Here is a 15177-nt window from a genome sequence, read left to right as displayed (position 1 = left end):
CTCTAAGCAATAGGTAGAGGTGGGTCAGCTTCCTAGCCATGCAGGGATAGGTTAAAACAATGCAATAAAGTTTTCTCACAATTCTCATAACTGAATAAAGTGGTTTCCCCCCCAAGACAGAAACTGAACTAGACCCATGTAATTGAATAGAAAGGGAACTTTAATAATAATAATTTAAAATAATAATAATTATAATAAATAATAATTGAGTCACAAGATGGAGTTAGTGTGGTTCACTCAATTCCCACATCCCCAAGTCATGTTTTAGTCTGATGTTTCTCACCTTGGGCTCTGTAGAACCCTAATGTCTTCCATGATGTAAATTCAGTTTTTTTTATATATATATATATATATATATATATATATATATATATATATATATTTGAATATTTGATTTTAAAACTTTCAATTCCAGATTCATTCCCTTCCCCCCCTGCCACTCACCCCCACTGGGGAGACAAGCAGTTCAGTATAGGTTGTACATGTGCAGCTAATGCAAAACAATAACATAGTAGATGTATTGTAAAAGACTGACTATATTTCCCTCCCTCCTATCCCACCTCCCACTTGTTCTATTCTCTACTTTGATCCTGTCCCTTTTCACAAGTGGGTGCTTCTAACTTCCCTCCCCCCCAGCCTGCCCTCCCTTCCATCATCCCCCCTCACATCCCCTTCCCCGCTATTCTCCTGGAGGGTGAGATCCCCTATTTAGTGTGCATTTCCCTCCCTCCTCAAGCCAGATTCAATAGGAATAAGGTCTTTTGCCTTCCTATTCTTCCCCTCCATTGTAACCATTTTCCCTTGCCTCTTCTGTATGAGATAGTTTGCCCCACTCTGTCTCTCCCCATCTCCTCTCATTATATTCCTCTCACCTCTTAATTTCACCTTTTAAGTATCATCCCTTCCTGTTAAATTGGTCCCATGCCCTCTATCTATGTATACCTGTAAACGTATATACACACATTCACATATGTATTCATATGCCCGCATACCCTCATATAAAGACATATATATATATATTTCTAATCCCTTCAACTACTGAGAAAAGTTTCATAAGTTCCAATTATTGTTTTTCCATGTAGGAATGTTAATAGTTCAACTTTGGCCAGGTGGCTCAGCGAGCAAGAGCACCGGCCCCAATGCTGGGACAACCCGGATCAAATCCGGGCCCACACACTCAGCACCACACCCAGAAACAACAACTGGCCATGCAACCCCGAGCAAGCCACTCAAGCCCAATTGCTTCAAAAGAAAAAATAGTTCAACTTTGATAAGTTCCTTATGATTTCTTTTCCCTGTTTACCTTCTCATGCTTCTCTTGCTTCTTGTATGTGAATGTCAAATTTTCTATTCAACTCTGGTTTTTTCAGCAAGAATGCTTGAAAGTCCTGTATTCCACTGAATGACCATATTTTCCCCTGAAACATGATACTCAGTTTGGCTGGGTAGGTGACTCTTGATTTTAATCCCAGCTCCCTTGACCTCCAGAATATCACATTCCAGGCCCTTCTATCCCTCAGTGTAGAAGCTGCCAGATCCTGGGTTATCCTGATTGTGTTTCCACAATATTCAAATTGTTTCTTCCTGGCTGCTTGTAATATTCTCTCCTTAATCTGGGAATTCCAGAACCTGGCTATAATATTCCTAGGAGTTTTCTTTTTGGGATCTTTTTCAGGAGGTGATCGGTGGATTCTTTCAACCTCTATTTTGCCCTCTTGTTCTAAAACATCAGGGTAGTTTTCTTTGAGAGATGTAAATTCAGTTTGATAATATTATAGTGCCTACAATGTACAAGGAAAGCTCTCTGCCAGCTAGAATCTAGAAAGACAAAAATGACCCAGTCCTTACACTCACTGGGGCTGGGGGGAGAGGAGTGAATGGAAAGTGGGCAGGAGGTTATGGTATATATACAGGTATGATAAAAGGTGGAATTGATGGGGTAAAGGAGAAATCAAAACAGAGTGCTCCAGGAATATTTGAGGAGGGGAAGAATACTCAGCTGTGAGAGAAAATCCACACTAAATGAGTTAAAGTGTACAGGCTTTGTAAGACTTAAAGTCTATAGAGATGTGATGTTGTTGTTATTACAGTGGCTACACAGAGGAGATGGTTAAGGCATTGGAGGACGGCCTGGGTACAGAGACAGGAGATGGTCTGTTGTGTTTAGGGAATAGCTAGTAGTCCATTTTGCTTGGATCATATAAAGGGAGGGGAAGAAGTGTGAAATAAAGCTGGATAGGTTGTGGAGGGCATCAAATGCCCCCCTGAGGGGGATGTTGCATTTCATCTTGAGTCGGTAGGCAGCCACTGAAGATTTTTGAGTTGGAAAATGACAAATAACAAAGGGATCATAGGATGATAGATTTAAAGCAGAAGGAGACTCTGAAGGGGACTTCAGGGCCCCTCATTTTATAGATGAACTGAGTCTTAGAAAGGGTAAGTGTCTGTTCCATGGTCACACACACACAGAGCTGTTAAGTAGTTAGAAGAGGTATTTGAATAGATCTCCTTGACTCCATGACTAGAAAGCTCTCTCTCCCTCCCTTTTTCTCTCTCAACTGATTTTCATTATAAGGAAGAATCACAACACACAAATTAAAGACAATCTTATAACTTTGTAATATATATGCACAGAGTCTATGCCCCAGGAGCAGACGTGGTCAGGGGAGGGAGGTTTTTCTCCCAAAGGTGACTATTGTTTCTCCAATATAATTTGGGTTTCCAGACAAATATCTGGCATTCTGCATGACACTTTCCCAGTTGGTGGGAACAAAAGCTGATGTAGCATTCAGTTCTTGCACAATACACAGACTTGGTTTGAGTTTTCAAGGAAAGACATTCTTTATTTTTTACTTTAGAGACACTTGTAGCACTGTGTCTCTTACTGCGTCCTGCTTTATTGGCAGACCTAGGACTTAGGAAGATTTTTGACAAAAACACAGACTGGAGAAGATAGAGGGAAGGCAAGAACGTTAGGATAGTATAAGCAGGTGGAGATGAGGATGCTGACAGTATGAGTGGAAATACAGGGGGATTAGAGAGGATCTCTTTATCATCTTGACAAGATATGGTAACATTAGATATGGAGTAGAGGAAAGGATAGTTAGGGAGAGGGAAAAATCAATAACTCTAAGATTTCTGGGGACTGGAAGGATTACTATCAGCAGAAACAGAGAAGCTTGCAGGAGATAATGGCATAGTATTAAAATACTAGAATGTTTAAATCTTTGTTGTTCAGTTGTATCTGATTCTTTGTGACCCGATGGACCACGGCATGCCAGGCCCTTCTATCCGCCACCATGTCCTAGTCTATCCAATGACAGTGTCGATCTCATCCTCTGTTGTCCTCTTTTCCTTTTGCCTTCAATCTTTCCCAGCGTCCAAGTCTTTTCCAGTGAGGCCCATCTCCTCATTATAGCCAAAGTATTTAAGCTTCAGCTTCAGAATTTAACCTTCCAGTGAATAACCTGAATTATTTAAACATTGACTGATTTGATTTTACTGTCCAAAAGATTCTCAAAAGTCTTCTCCAGCACCACTATTTGAAAGCATCAATTCTGTGCTGTTCAGTTTTCCTCATAGTCCAGCTCTCACAGCCGTACATTGCTACTAGAAAAGCCACAGCTTTGACTATATGGACCTTTGTTGGCAAGGTGGTATCTTGGCTTTTTTCGTTTGCTCTCTAGATTTACCATAGCTTTCTTTCTGAGGAGCAAGTGTCTTTTAATTTCATGGTGGCAGTCACTGTCTGCAGTGATGTTTTAGCCCAAGAATATAAAATCTGACACTGCTGCTATTTCTTTTCCCTCTATGTGTCATGAAGTGATGGGACCAGTTGCCAAGATCTTATTTTTTTCTTTGATGTTAAGCTTCAAGCCAGTTTTTACACTCTCCTCTTTTCCCCTCATTAAGAGGCTTAATTCTGCTTCACTTTCTGCCATTAGAGTGATATCACTTACATATCTATATATCTCAAGATTATTGATATTTTTCCTGGCAACTGTAATTCTGGCTCTTGATTCTTCCAGCATGGCATTTCACATGAGGTACTCTCTGCCTACAAGTTAAATAGCTAAGGTGACAATATTCAGCCTAGTCTTATTCCTTTTCCAATCTTAAACCAATCAGTTGTTCCACATTTGGCTATAACTGTTGCTTCTTGGCCTACATACAGGTTCCTCAGGAGACAAGTAAGATAATCTGGCACTCCCATCTCTTTGAGAACTTGCCACATTTTGCTGTGGTCCACAACAAAAATCCAAAAAGGCTTTAGTGTAATCAATGAAGCAGAAGTAGATATTTTTCTGGAACTCATTTGTTTTCTCCTTAATTCAGTGAATGTTGGCAATTTGGTCTCCAGTTCCGCTCTTCTTTGAAAACCAGCCTGCTTTTCTGGTAATCCTATTTACATGTTGCTGAAGCCTAGCTTGCAGAATCTTAATCATAACTTTGCTGGCATGTGGAATGAGTACAATTATATAGTAATTTGAGCATTCCTTGGCATTGTCCTTTTTAGGATTAGGACATAAACTGATCTTTTCCAATCCAGGGGCTGCTTTTGTGTTTTCCAAATTTGCTGGTATATTGAATGCAGCACTTTCACAGCATCATCTTTTAGGATTTTAAATAGCTCAGCTGGAATTCCGTCACCTCCACTAGTCTTATTGTTAGCAGTGCTTCCTAAGGCCCATCTGACTCCATTCTCCAGGATGTCTGGCTCATAACCATACCATCTGGTTATTGGTGAAGTGAAGATCTTTTGGATATAGTTATTTTGTGTTTTATTGACAGCTCTTCTTAATCTCTTCTGCTTTTGTTAAGTTCCCACCATTTTTGTCTTTTATCATGTCCATTTTTACATGAAACTTTGCCCTTAATATTTCTAATTTTCTTGAAGAGATCTTTTCCATTCTATTGTTTTCTATTTTATTGGATGAAAACTTTATCTTTCCTTGCTATTCTCTGAAATTCTGCATTCATTTGGATAGGTCTTTCCTTTTCTCCTTTACCTTTCATTTTCCTTCTTTCCTCAACTATTTGTAAAGCCTCATTAGACATCCATTTTGCTTTTTTGCTCTTCTTTTTCTTTGGAATGTTTTTGTTGCTGCTTCCTGTATAATACTGCAAACCTTTGTCAGTAGTTCTTTAGGCACTCTATCTACCAGATCTAATCCCTTAAATCTGTTCATCACGTCCACTTCGTATTTATGAAGGATGTTATTTAGGTCATAGTCATACCTCTATGGTCTGAAATGGTTTTCCTTACTTTCTTCGTTTTCAGCCTGAATTTTCAATTAGCAGTTCATGATCTGATCCACAGTCAGCTCCAGGTCTTGTTTTAACTGACTGTACAGAGCTTCTCCACCTTGAGCTGCAAAGTATATAATCAGTCTTATTTTTATATTGACCGTCTGGTGATGTCTGTGTGTTGAGTCGCTTTTTGCATTGTTGAAAAAGTGTTATGACCAGCGAGTTATCCATCCATTTAAGTTCACTGTCACCCAAGATGTCAATGTTTAATCTTTTCATCTCCCATTTGACCACATCAAGCTTACCTTGGTTCACATATCTTACATTCCAGGTTCCTAAGCAATATTGATTTTTAAAGCATTCTGCTATCCATTTGTCCCCAGTTGCATTTGCAGCTGAGTTTCTTTTTGGCTTTGGCTCAGCGGCTTCATTAGTACTGGAGCTACTTAAGAGCTGTCCTCCACTCTTCCTTAGTGGCATATTGGACACTTTCCCATCTGAGGGGCTCATCTTCTGATGCCATCTCTTATCACTGTCCTTTGATCACTGTCTGTGGGATTTTCTTGGCAAAAATACTGTAGTGAATTACCTATTTTCAGAGTTCTCTGCTATGACCTGTCTTGGGTGATCCTGCATGGCATATAGCTCAGTTTCATTGAGCTATGTAAACCCCTCTTCCATGACAAGGCAGTGATCCAGAGTGTGGCTCAAATACTTTAGGGATTGTAATTTCCTCTGTATGGGGCACTCCCTCTGTTAACCTATATATCATAGGCTTTGAGAATTCAGGGTTAACCTCCTTGATGTGAAGAATCAGAGTAGGAGTTTTGTAGCAGGTATCATTATCATCAATTATCAAGATAAAATTTGTATAACTGGATTTTATAGCAGTTCCTTATTTAGATCATGTTTTATGATTGCAAAATAAATGACCTCATTTAAGCCTCTCATCAACCATGTGAGATGATTAATGCAATTATGAGCCCTATTTTATAGATGAGGACTCAGAATTAGAAAGGTACAGGGACTTGACCGGGGTTACACAGTAGGTAAGTGCTAGAGAGAACTGATCCTAACACCTTTCAGTACAAGTATAATAACATTCTTATAAGATGTGGAACAGGTCAAGATGGCGGAGTAGAAACAGGACCTCCAAGCTGCTCCAGCTTCCACCTTCCTGAATCCATGTAAAAAGGGGACTCTAAACAAACTTTGAAGCTGCAGAACCCACAAAATGACACAGAGAAGCTAACCTCCTGCTGAGGACAGCCCAGCAGGCCAGCAAGAATCCAGCACAGTGCTCTGGGAGCTGAACCAAGCCCCACGCCGAGGCTTTATCCCCAGGGCAGGCCTGACCAGCCGCCTGCCAGAAAGACTCCAGATCAGCAGCAGCTATGGCCGTTTCCAGATTTATCAACACATAGATGCGAAGGACAAAGTGAGAGGTCAGTGCAGTCTGGACTTTGGGACCCAGTAAGTGGGAGTGCATGGCTTTTGCCCCTGGGGCAAGAAGCCGCTAAGACGCCAGCACAGCCAGCCAGCGCCAGGTGGAAGCTTCAGCTCCTGGCCTGCAGAGTGTAGGGGGACCAAGCACCAGTCTGAGGGGTAATCACTCTTGCTTTAACCTGCTTGGATCTGGATTGCAGTCTAGTAGGGTGGAGGTCCTGGGGTGTGTGTCCAGTTTGCCAGAGCATGTGGAGACCTCAGAGAGGGCACCCATCCAATACCTCCAGCAGCTGAGAAAACCCAAATGTTTGGGACAAAAGCTCCCGTCTGGTGGCAGAGTCCTGCTGTAGCAAAAAGCTCAGGGGCCAAGTGACCGAGGGGCAACATGACCAGGCAAAGGAAACAAAGCATACAGAAGATTCCAACATTAGACTCCTATTTTGGGGACAAAACGGAGCAAAGCATGGAACAGGAGGAAGACAGTGAAGTCAGAACTCCTGCACCAAAAGCTTCAAAGGAAAATACGAGCTGGTTACAGGCCATAGAGGACCTTACAAAGCAGATAAGAGAAGTGGAGGAAAAATTTGGAAGAGAAATAAGAACAATGCAAGAAAATTACAAACTGAGAGTCAATAGCCTGACTGAGGAAAATGATACCTTAAAAAATAGACTAACTCAAATGGCAAAAGAGGTTAAAAAAAGAAATGAGGAGAAGAATGCCTTAAAAAGCCGAATTTGCCAGATGGAAAAAGAATCTCAAAAGCTCAATGAGGAAAATCATTGCTTCAGAATTAGATTGGAGCAAATGGAAGCTAATGACTTTATGAGAAATCAAGATGCTATTAAACAGATCCAAACAAATGAAAGAATAGAAGGCAATGTGAAATATCTCATGGGAAAAACCATGATCAAAGTAAGAACCTAGAAATCATCATCCAGGGAGTTCTCAAAGAAAACTGCCCTGATGTTTTAGAACCAGAGGGCAAAATAGAGGTTGAAAGAATCCACTGATCACCTCCTGAAAAAGATCCCAAAAGAAAACTCCTAGGAATATTATAGCCAGGTTCTGGAATTCGCAGGTCAAGGAGAGAATATTACAAGCAGCCAGGAAGAAATAATTTGAATATTGTGGAAACACAATCAGGATAACCCAGGATCTGGCAGCTTCTACACTGAGGGATCGAAGGGCTTGGAATATGATATTCCAGAGGTCAAAGGAGCTGGGATTAAAACCAAAAGTCACCTACCCAGCAAAACTGGGTATCATGTTTCAGGGGAAAATATGGTCGTTCAGTAGAATAGAGGACTTTCAAGTATTCTTGCTGAAAAAAACAGAATTGAATAGAAAATTTGACATTCAGATACAAGAAGCAAGAGAAGCATGAGAAGGTAAACAGGGAAAAGAAATCATAAGGAACTTATCAAAGTTGAACTATTAACATTCCTGTGTGGAAAAACAATAATTGTAACTTATGAAACTCCTCACTAGTTGAAGGGAATATATATATGTCTATATATGAGGGTATATGGGCATATGAATACATACGTGAGTGTGTGTATATATGTTTGAAGATATATATATAGATAGATAGATAGATAGATATAGATAGAGGGCACAGGACCAATTTAACAGGAAGGGATGATACTTAAAAGGTGAAATTAAGAGGTGAGAGAAGAATATAATGAGAGGAGATGGGGAGAGACAGAATGGCGTAAACTATCTCATATAGAAGAGGCAAGGGAAAATGGTTACAATGGAGGGGAAGAATAGGAAGGCAAAAGGGAATGGGTCCACCTTATTCCCATTGAATTTGGCTTGAGTAGGGAATGAAATACACACTAAATAGGGTATTTCACCCACCAGGAGAGTAGGGGGGGGGAAGGGGATGAGAGAACAGTTGATGGAAGGGAGGGCAAGCTGGGGGGGAGGGAAGTTGGAAGCACCCACTTTTGAAAAGGGACGGGATCAAAGCAGAGAACAGAACAAGTGGGAGGTGGTATAGGAGGGAGGGAAATATAGTCAGTCTTTTACAAGATATCTACTATGTTATTGTTTTGCATTAGCCACACATGTACAACCTATACTGAACTGCTTATCTTCCCAGTAAGGGTGGGTGACAAGGGAGGAAGAGAATGAATCTGGAATTCAAAGTTTTAAAATCAAATATTCAAATATATATATATATATATATATATATATATATATATATATATATATATACTATTATTAATACTATTTTACATGTAATTGGGAAATAAGATATACAGGCACTGGGGCATAGAGATCCACTGGAAAAGTTGAAAGGGGTATGGGAGAAAATATAGGAGAGAACAGATTGGAGGAGGGGATATCCTGTGGGACTGCTTTTTTGGGGTGGTGGGTAGGGGAAAAACGGGGAGAAAATTTGTAAATCAAAATCTGGCAGAAATGAATGAGGTAAATCAGAATAATACTTAATAAAGTATTTGAAAAAAATAAAGATGTAGAACAAAATAGTCAAGAAAACTTACCTCATAAAAAGGCATTTGAATACATCTGGCTTCTATAATTAACTAGTTATCGGGATATAAAGAGATTTGCTAACTTTATGCTTGCTTTAATCAACCTCAGGAGGTAACTAGGTGGTTCAGTGGATGGAGGGCTGGGCCTGGAGTCAGTAAGACCCTAGTTCAAATCTGGCCCAACACTTAACTAGCTGTGTGACCCTGGGCAAGTTACTTAACCTCTATTTGCCTTAATCCATTGGAGAAGGAAATGGCAAACCATTCCAATATCTTTGCCAAGAAAATCCCATGGACAGAGTCACAAAGAGTTGGACACAATTGAGTGACTGAATAACAAAATAATGAATGTTATTTTCCTCAATATGTCATTTCTATAAACTCTTTCAATTCCTTTTTTCCTTTGGCCCCTCTGCTTAATCCAATTGTGCTTTTAAGCACAAATTTTAAGGAAATAAATCTTTAGTTATATGCCTTTCTTTACAGAATTTACAACAGGCATGATTTTACCAACAAAAACTATACCCACTCAGGAACTGACTGCAAAAAGAAAATTGAGTGAACATACTTTTCAGGTAAAGGGTTTGTTTGCTGCTGGGAGGTGCGTGACTATAAGAATGGTTTGGGGGTACAACTGATAGGGAAGGGCCAGAAATATGAATGGGACATCTAACCCACCTTTTCTAATAGCCTTCTCTAAACACTATTTCTTTTACATACTAGTCACCATGTTGTTGAGGAACTAGTGGGCTGGACTTAGTCTTTGTAGATGCACAAGCTGGGGCTTTGTGGGATGAGTAGCAATGTATTCCAATTTCCCCACACAGAACTAGAAATCATCAATGCCATTTGAAAAGCTAGTGTTTTGTAGATAGTTGAAAGGCTATAGAAGAGGGTACCAGGTGTATTTTAGGTTATTATCACCTTTTTTTTTTTGGACGGCATTTGGGGTTAAATGACTTGCCCAAAATCACACGGCTAGTAAGTGTGTCAAGTGTCTGAGGCTAGATTTGGACTTGGGTCCTCCTGACTCCAGGGCTGGTGCTCTATTCACTGTGCCACCTAACCACTCCTATTATAACCTTTTTATACCAAATCAGGAGAGAGCTTTCTCTCCTTTCTTAATGATCTTCCTGATAGGTAAATTTGAAATTGGCTTTCTATGTTCCCAGGTGAGGGGGCAAGTCCAAACCTTACCTTTAGTGCCATTTACTTACCATTACATGCACATGGTATTACAGATGCCTAGAAGAGGCTTTAATTTATGACTAAATGAACATAATCACAAGAAGTAAGGGTTCAGGTTGAGGGCTTTAGTAGCCCACAAAGATAACTGGCAATTAAGAGATTAAATCCATGACTCAGGAATCTTTAGAAACACATTTTAACCAACTAAGCAAACGAGCAAGGGAGGTAGATAATAGACTAGACTACTGGTATCTTCATTAATTGTCCTTTGGGGCTTTTTTTCTGCTTGGGCTTCAGGATTCAGTATCTCCAGTGGCTCTGGAAGCAGTAGGTGTGAGGATTCCAACAGTGACAATACAGATGAGGGAAATGTTTGACACGGCAGTAGAACAGTTGTATAACATCTTCACCACGAAGGATGTAAGTGTCCCTGAACACCAAATTTTTGAGACAAGAAAATGAATTGCCTTTCGGTTGTGTTCCTAAGAGTCTAGGTTTCTTCTAACTTAAGGGATGTAGGGACAGCTTCTCATTAACTTCAGAGAAGAAAGGCATTTTAAGTCATAAATCGGCTGAAGCATTTCTTCAGCTACTCAGGGAAAGAGTGTTTAAAAAAAAAAAGATATTACTAATTTTTAGACTTGTGATTATTCTGCCCATGACTCTGTCTAGGTTAAAAACTAAACTGACAGCTTAAGATGTGCCCTGCAGTCTTCTCTCATTATTAGGTGTTACAAGCCTTGACTTAATCTAAGACTTTCATATACTAGAACAACCTGAAGGCTTTTTGTGTATATCTTGTTTGTTTAGTTGGTGCAAAAGTTTTCTAAATCTTCTGCTGTGATAAAAGCTGAAAAAGGAGGAAAATTCCAGATGTTTGATGGGAATGTTACTGGTGAATACCTAGAACTGGTAAGTTAACACAAATTCAAACTAGAGAAACTGCTTTGTTTGGAATCATTTCTCCCAGTGGTAAGCTTTCCATCTCCCTCCAAGTCCTTCTCTCCTTTAAGACACAGATCAAGCACCATTTTCTGTATGAGACTTTTACTGATACCAACAGCTAAACTACCTTGTATTTTAATTACTTTGTGTGTGTATATATATCTTAATTTAATTAAATTAACAATTAACATTCTAATTACCTTGTATGTATTTGTATTTAATTACACACACCCACCCACACACCTGTACCACCCCTGCCCCATACAAATGTAAACTCCAAGTAAGTTACTGTGCTTGTGTGGCCAATGCCTAGCATAGTGCTTGGCCCCTAAAAGGTTCTTAACCAATGCTTGTTGACTGACGTGGCTTTTCCCCCCCTTTTTCTAATGGAGTTCATATACCTTATAAATGAAAACACTGTGTGTTAAAAATTAGGTTGGGACAAAGAGCCCATATCGGTTTATTAATACCCCGTATAGTTTCTGTGAATGCTTAGATTTATTTTGCTTTTGTTTTCAAACTAGTGATGTTTTTAAAGAACTGAAGAAAAATAAAACATTGAACTTTGAAATTTCTCCTATTTTGAGCAGGTGGCTAAGGTAGCCAAGTTCTCTCAGGAGGGATACTTGTGGCTATATTGTCTATTATATTAGCTCTTACCTTTGTCCTTGACACTGTGCTTTTAAAAGAATTTTGTCGGGGCGGCCAGGTAGCACAGCGAGTAAGAGCACCGGCTCCAGTGTCAGGATGACCTGGAGATCGAATCCCAGGCTCAGACACTTAGCACCCACCCAGAAACACCTGGCTGTGTAACCTTGAGCAAGTTACTTAACCCCAATTGCTTAGGGGCGGCCAGGTGGCTCAGCGAGTAAGAGCACTGGTTCCAGTGTCGGGATGACCTGGATCAAATCCGGGCTCAGATACTCAGCAGCACACCCAGAAATAACTGGCTGTGTAACCTTGAGCAAGTTACTTAACCCCGATTGCTTAAAAAAAAAAAAGAATTTTGTCAATATGCTCTAAAAATGTAGTTAATGATCAAGACTGTACCTAGGATTTTTTTCTTAATTCTTGGTTTTAACTTGATTTTTGGTGAAGTCTTGGAAATAAGTTCAGGGGAGTTTTTCTTTACTTGTTTTCAGTTATCCAATAAAAGGATTGTTATGAAGTGGCGATGTAAGAGCTGGCCAGAGGGTAAGTAGTTCTTGCCTTTGAGTTAGCCTAATTTTAACACGCAGAATCTGTAACAAAACAAAAGACTTCTCCTGAACCCCCCAAAATAGCTCATTTAAATAATGCTTTAAGGTTTACAAAGTACTTTTCTATGGCAACACTCTGAGGTGAGTAGTGCCAAGTATTACCCCCCAACTTTGTAGATGAAGATGATAATGTATCAGTAGTTCTTTAGTTTTGAGTAGAGGTCCTGCCATCCCTTACTTCCCTCCACTTCTAGCCTCCTATCTTAGTCTCTTAAACAAAAGAAATCATACAAACTTAACTGAGATGTTTCCAAGAGCTGCAAGTCAAGCATAAAATACATGTTGCCTTCTCCAAAACTCTTGATTCCACCAAACCCATATTAATTTATCATAATATACTGAACCTAGCAGTTATCAAATGAGATTTTTCTTTTTGAAAAAACAATATGCTTTCTATTCTGTTTTCAGAACATTATGCAACTGTTGCACTGAATTTTGTGCCCGTGGTAGGACAAACAGAATTACAGCTAAACTGCAAAGGAGTTCCACTTTGTAAAGAAGAAAGTACGAGACAGTGCTGGGAGAAGCAGCATTTTGAAGAAATAAAGAGGTTTACTGTAGCCTTTGGCAACCCTGAACAGCTGAATTAGCTAGAAGACATTTTATAAGGGTATTACACTTTTTTATAAGTGGAAAAAAAGTTCATTCTTCACTAAACCTCTTCCCCCTCCCCTTTTTTAAAAAATACAAAACCCTTAATTTATTTTGTGCTAGCAAAAATTCCATCAATATATACATAATTTTAAGTATTATTTATTGATCTTCACTGTGAACAAAGTAATGGATCTAGAGCTAAAAGCTGTGAAATAAAAGTCATTTTGTCTAATTACCTTAGCTCTTAAAACTCTGGGACTGGATGGGAAGTTCTGAACACTGGGTTAGTAGTCTAGATTTCCTAATATAAAACCTGGGCCATTAGCGTGAGCCCATAATGTAGTGAAAATCAAAATTTTTTGGTTTTTTTCCCAGGGAGTCTGGGGTAGTGGTAGTCTTGAGGGGTGCTAATTCTGTGTAGTACAGGGCATGTTTCAACCAGAGCAAGGCTAACCTGAGTGAGGCACTTGCTCTTCTAAATTCTCTGGTTCAACTGGCCCCTCAGCATAGGTAAGAACATGTGATCCTGGGTGGTGATGGGGACACTTGGTCTAAAATGGGCAGCCCTATGGGTAAGAGGGAAACAACTGCACTTATTTAGCAGCCTTGAAAGGATCTGAGAATGAAAAGACTTATTTACCTTTAATACATTTAAATGAAACATAATGGATTCCCCTCCCTTCCCTCCCTAGTTCCCCTGACCCAGTTTATTTACCTGAAAAATCTGAAGACTGAAGCAACTTAAGTAAACAAATGAAAAGTCATCACAATCAGTTTAATGAAGTGCACAGAATAGCATCGGTCATGTCAATAAAAATAAAACAATTATTTTTACATCAAGTGTGCTTTATTTCCTCCACAGGTATTCTGTTAAATAAAGCACCATATATATACTGCCAGGCCACAGCTAAAGAGGATTCTTTACAGAATCAAATTTCTTGTGGTTGTTTCGTATACAAGTAAACTTAATTTTGATAATAAGAACCACAGCGATCTGAGGCAATCTGCCTCTATTATAAGGTACAAAACTGGCACAGAGGACACCATATTATACACAGTAAAAATGCCATAAGTTTAAATTACATTGTACAGGGCCATGAATCCCTGTTCTCCCAGACAGCCATATTAAATGAAAGCCACTACAGTGAACTCTTAATTACATAAAACATATCCATTATCTGATTGCCCTTAAGAAAAGTGTACTGAAGATGCAAAATTTCTCATCTGGAGTTCTGCCTGACCAAGAATTAAGCCTATAAATCTATCTTGCCATTCAAGCAGAGAGCACTGGACAAACTGAAGCACAAAACAGAAATAAGCAAAACTTATACAAACAGCATCTTGGAAAAAAAGACTTAAAAGCAGACATGCTACATCTAATGTCAAGAAGCAGCTTGGTTTCCTTTGCCAGCTATCCTTGTGACCACAAGAATCGTAGATTCAATGGTCCTACACAGGGTGTCTAAAATGTCGTGTTGCTGCATGTGACTAAAGAGTCCTCTGGAATGGCCACAACTGAGTGATAAACTAGTCTCAGGATCCTGGGAGGACAAAGCTTGGCCATCACAGTTTCTTAAATCAGCTAAGTCAGACAAAACCGCAGAAATTGATGTAGAAGGGAACTCAGGTTCCTCCTCAGTTATGTTAGAATCCTTGGAACTCTGGGGATCTTTAAACTCTCTACAGATTTCTTCAAACTTGCCACTGCTGGACTGATCTTCCATATGCTGTGACCTAATATTTGCAATGTCTTCTGAAAATGAAGATGGAACTTCCATTCTGTACTCTTTGACAGAACTATTTTCAGGGGAGGGAGGATCTTGCTCAGTGCCTGGATCAATAATTGAAGAGTCTCTTGTCTCATTATCTGAAGTGCTAGTTGGAGTCAATACCTCCCTTGGTTCAGTTTTCATGTCACTAATGCAGCTGTCGACAGTATGTTCCTCATCACTGCTAACACGCCTTCTTTTAACAGGAGTTGCCTCTTCATCAT

General features: G+C 39.6%; 2 protein-coding genes across 5 annotated transcripts in view; one reads left to right on the top strand and one right to left on the bottom strand.

Annotated features, from left to right (window-relative positions):
* LOC138146884 (activator of 90 kDa heat shock protein ATPase homolog 2-like) overlaps positions 1 to 13988 on the top strand; it is a 27829-nt gene extending 13841 nt beyond the window's left edge. Inside the window, exons 5-10 of one of the 2 annotated variants that reach the window (XM_069069039.1) lie at positions 9685 to 9773; positions 10684 to 10806; positions 11197 to 11298; positions 12474 to 12525; positions 12999 to 13200; positions 13877 to 13988. In XM_069069039.1, coding sequence (XP_068925140.1) covers positions 9685 to 9773; positions 10684 to 10806; positions 11197 to 11298; positions 12474 to 12525; positions 12999 to 13180 — 548 coding nt within the window. In that variant the 3' untranslated portion in view covers positions 13181 to 13200; positions 13877 to 13988. Of the gene's footprint in view, positions 1 to 9684; positions 9774 to 10683; positions 10807 to 11196; positions 11299 to 12473; positions 12526 to 12998; positions 13814 to 13876 lie in introns of those variants that run through there. The other variant, XM_069069038.1, reaches the window with a different exon arrangement.
* The window catches only part of USP34 (ubiquitin specific peptidase 34), a 322401-nt gene continuing 321164 nt past the window's right edge, over positions 13941 to 15177 (bottom strand). For all 3 annotated transcript variants that reach the window (XM_069069036.1, XM_069069034.1, XM_069069035.1), the window contains one exon: positions 13941 to 15177. In XM_069069036.1, coding sequence (XP_068925137.1) covers positions 14567 to 15177 — 611 coding nt within the window. In that variant the 3' untranslated portion in view covers positions 13941 to 14566.

The sequence above is a fragment of the Petaurus breviceps genome, unplaced genomic scaffold, assembly GCF_028583685.1.
Source record: "Petaurus breviceps papuanus isolate PSGF00001 unplaced genomic scaffold, PetGlider_PUasm1.0 90775, whole genome shotgun sequence".
Taxonomy (NCBI): Eukaryota; Metazoa; Chordata; class Mammalia; order Diprotodontia; family Petauridae; genus Petaurus; species Petaurus breviceps.
The sequence above is the reverse complement of the archived record's forward strand: the minus strand, read 5'-3'. Positions and strand labels throughout refer to the sequence as shown.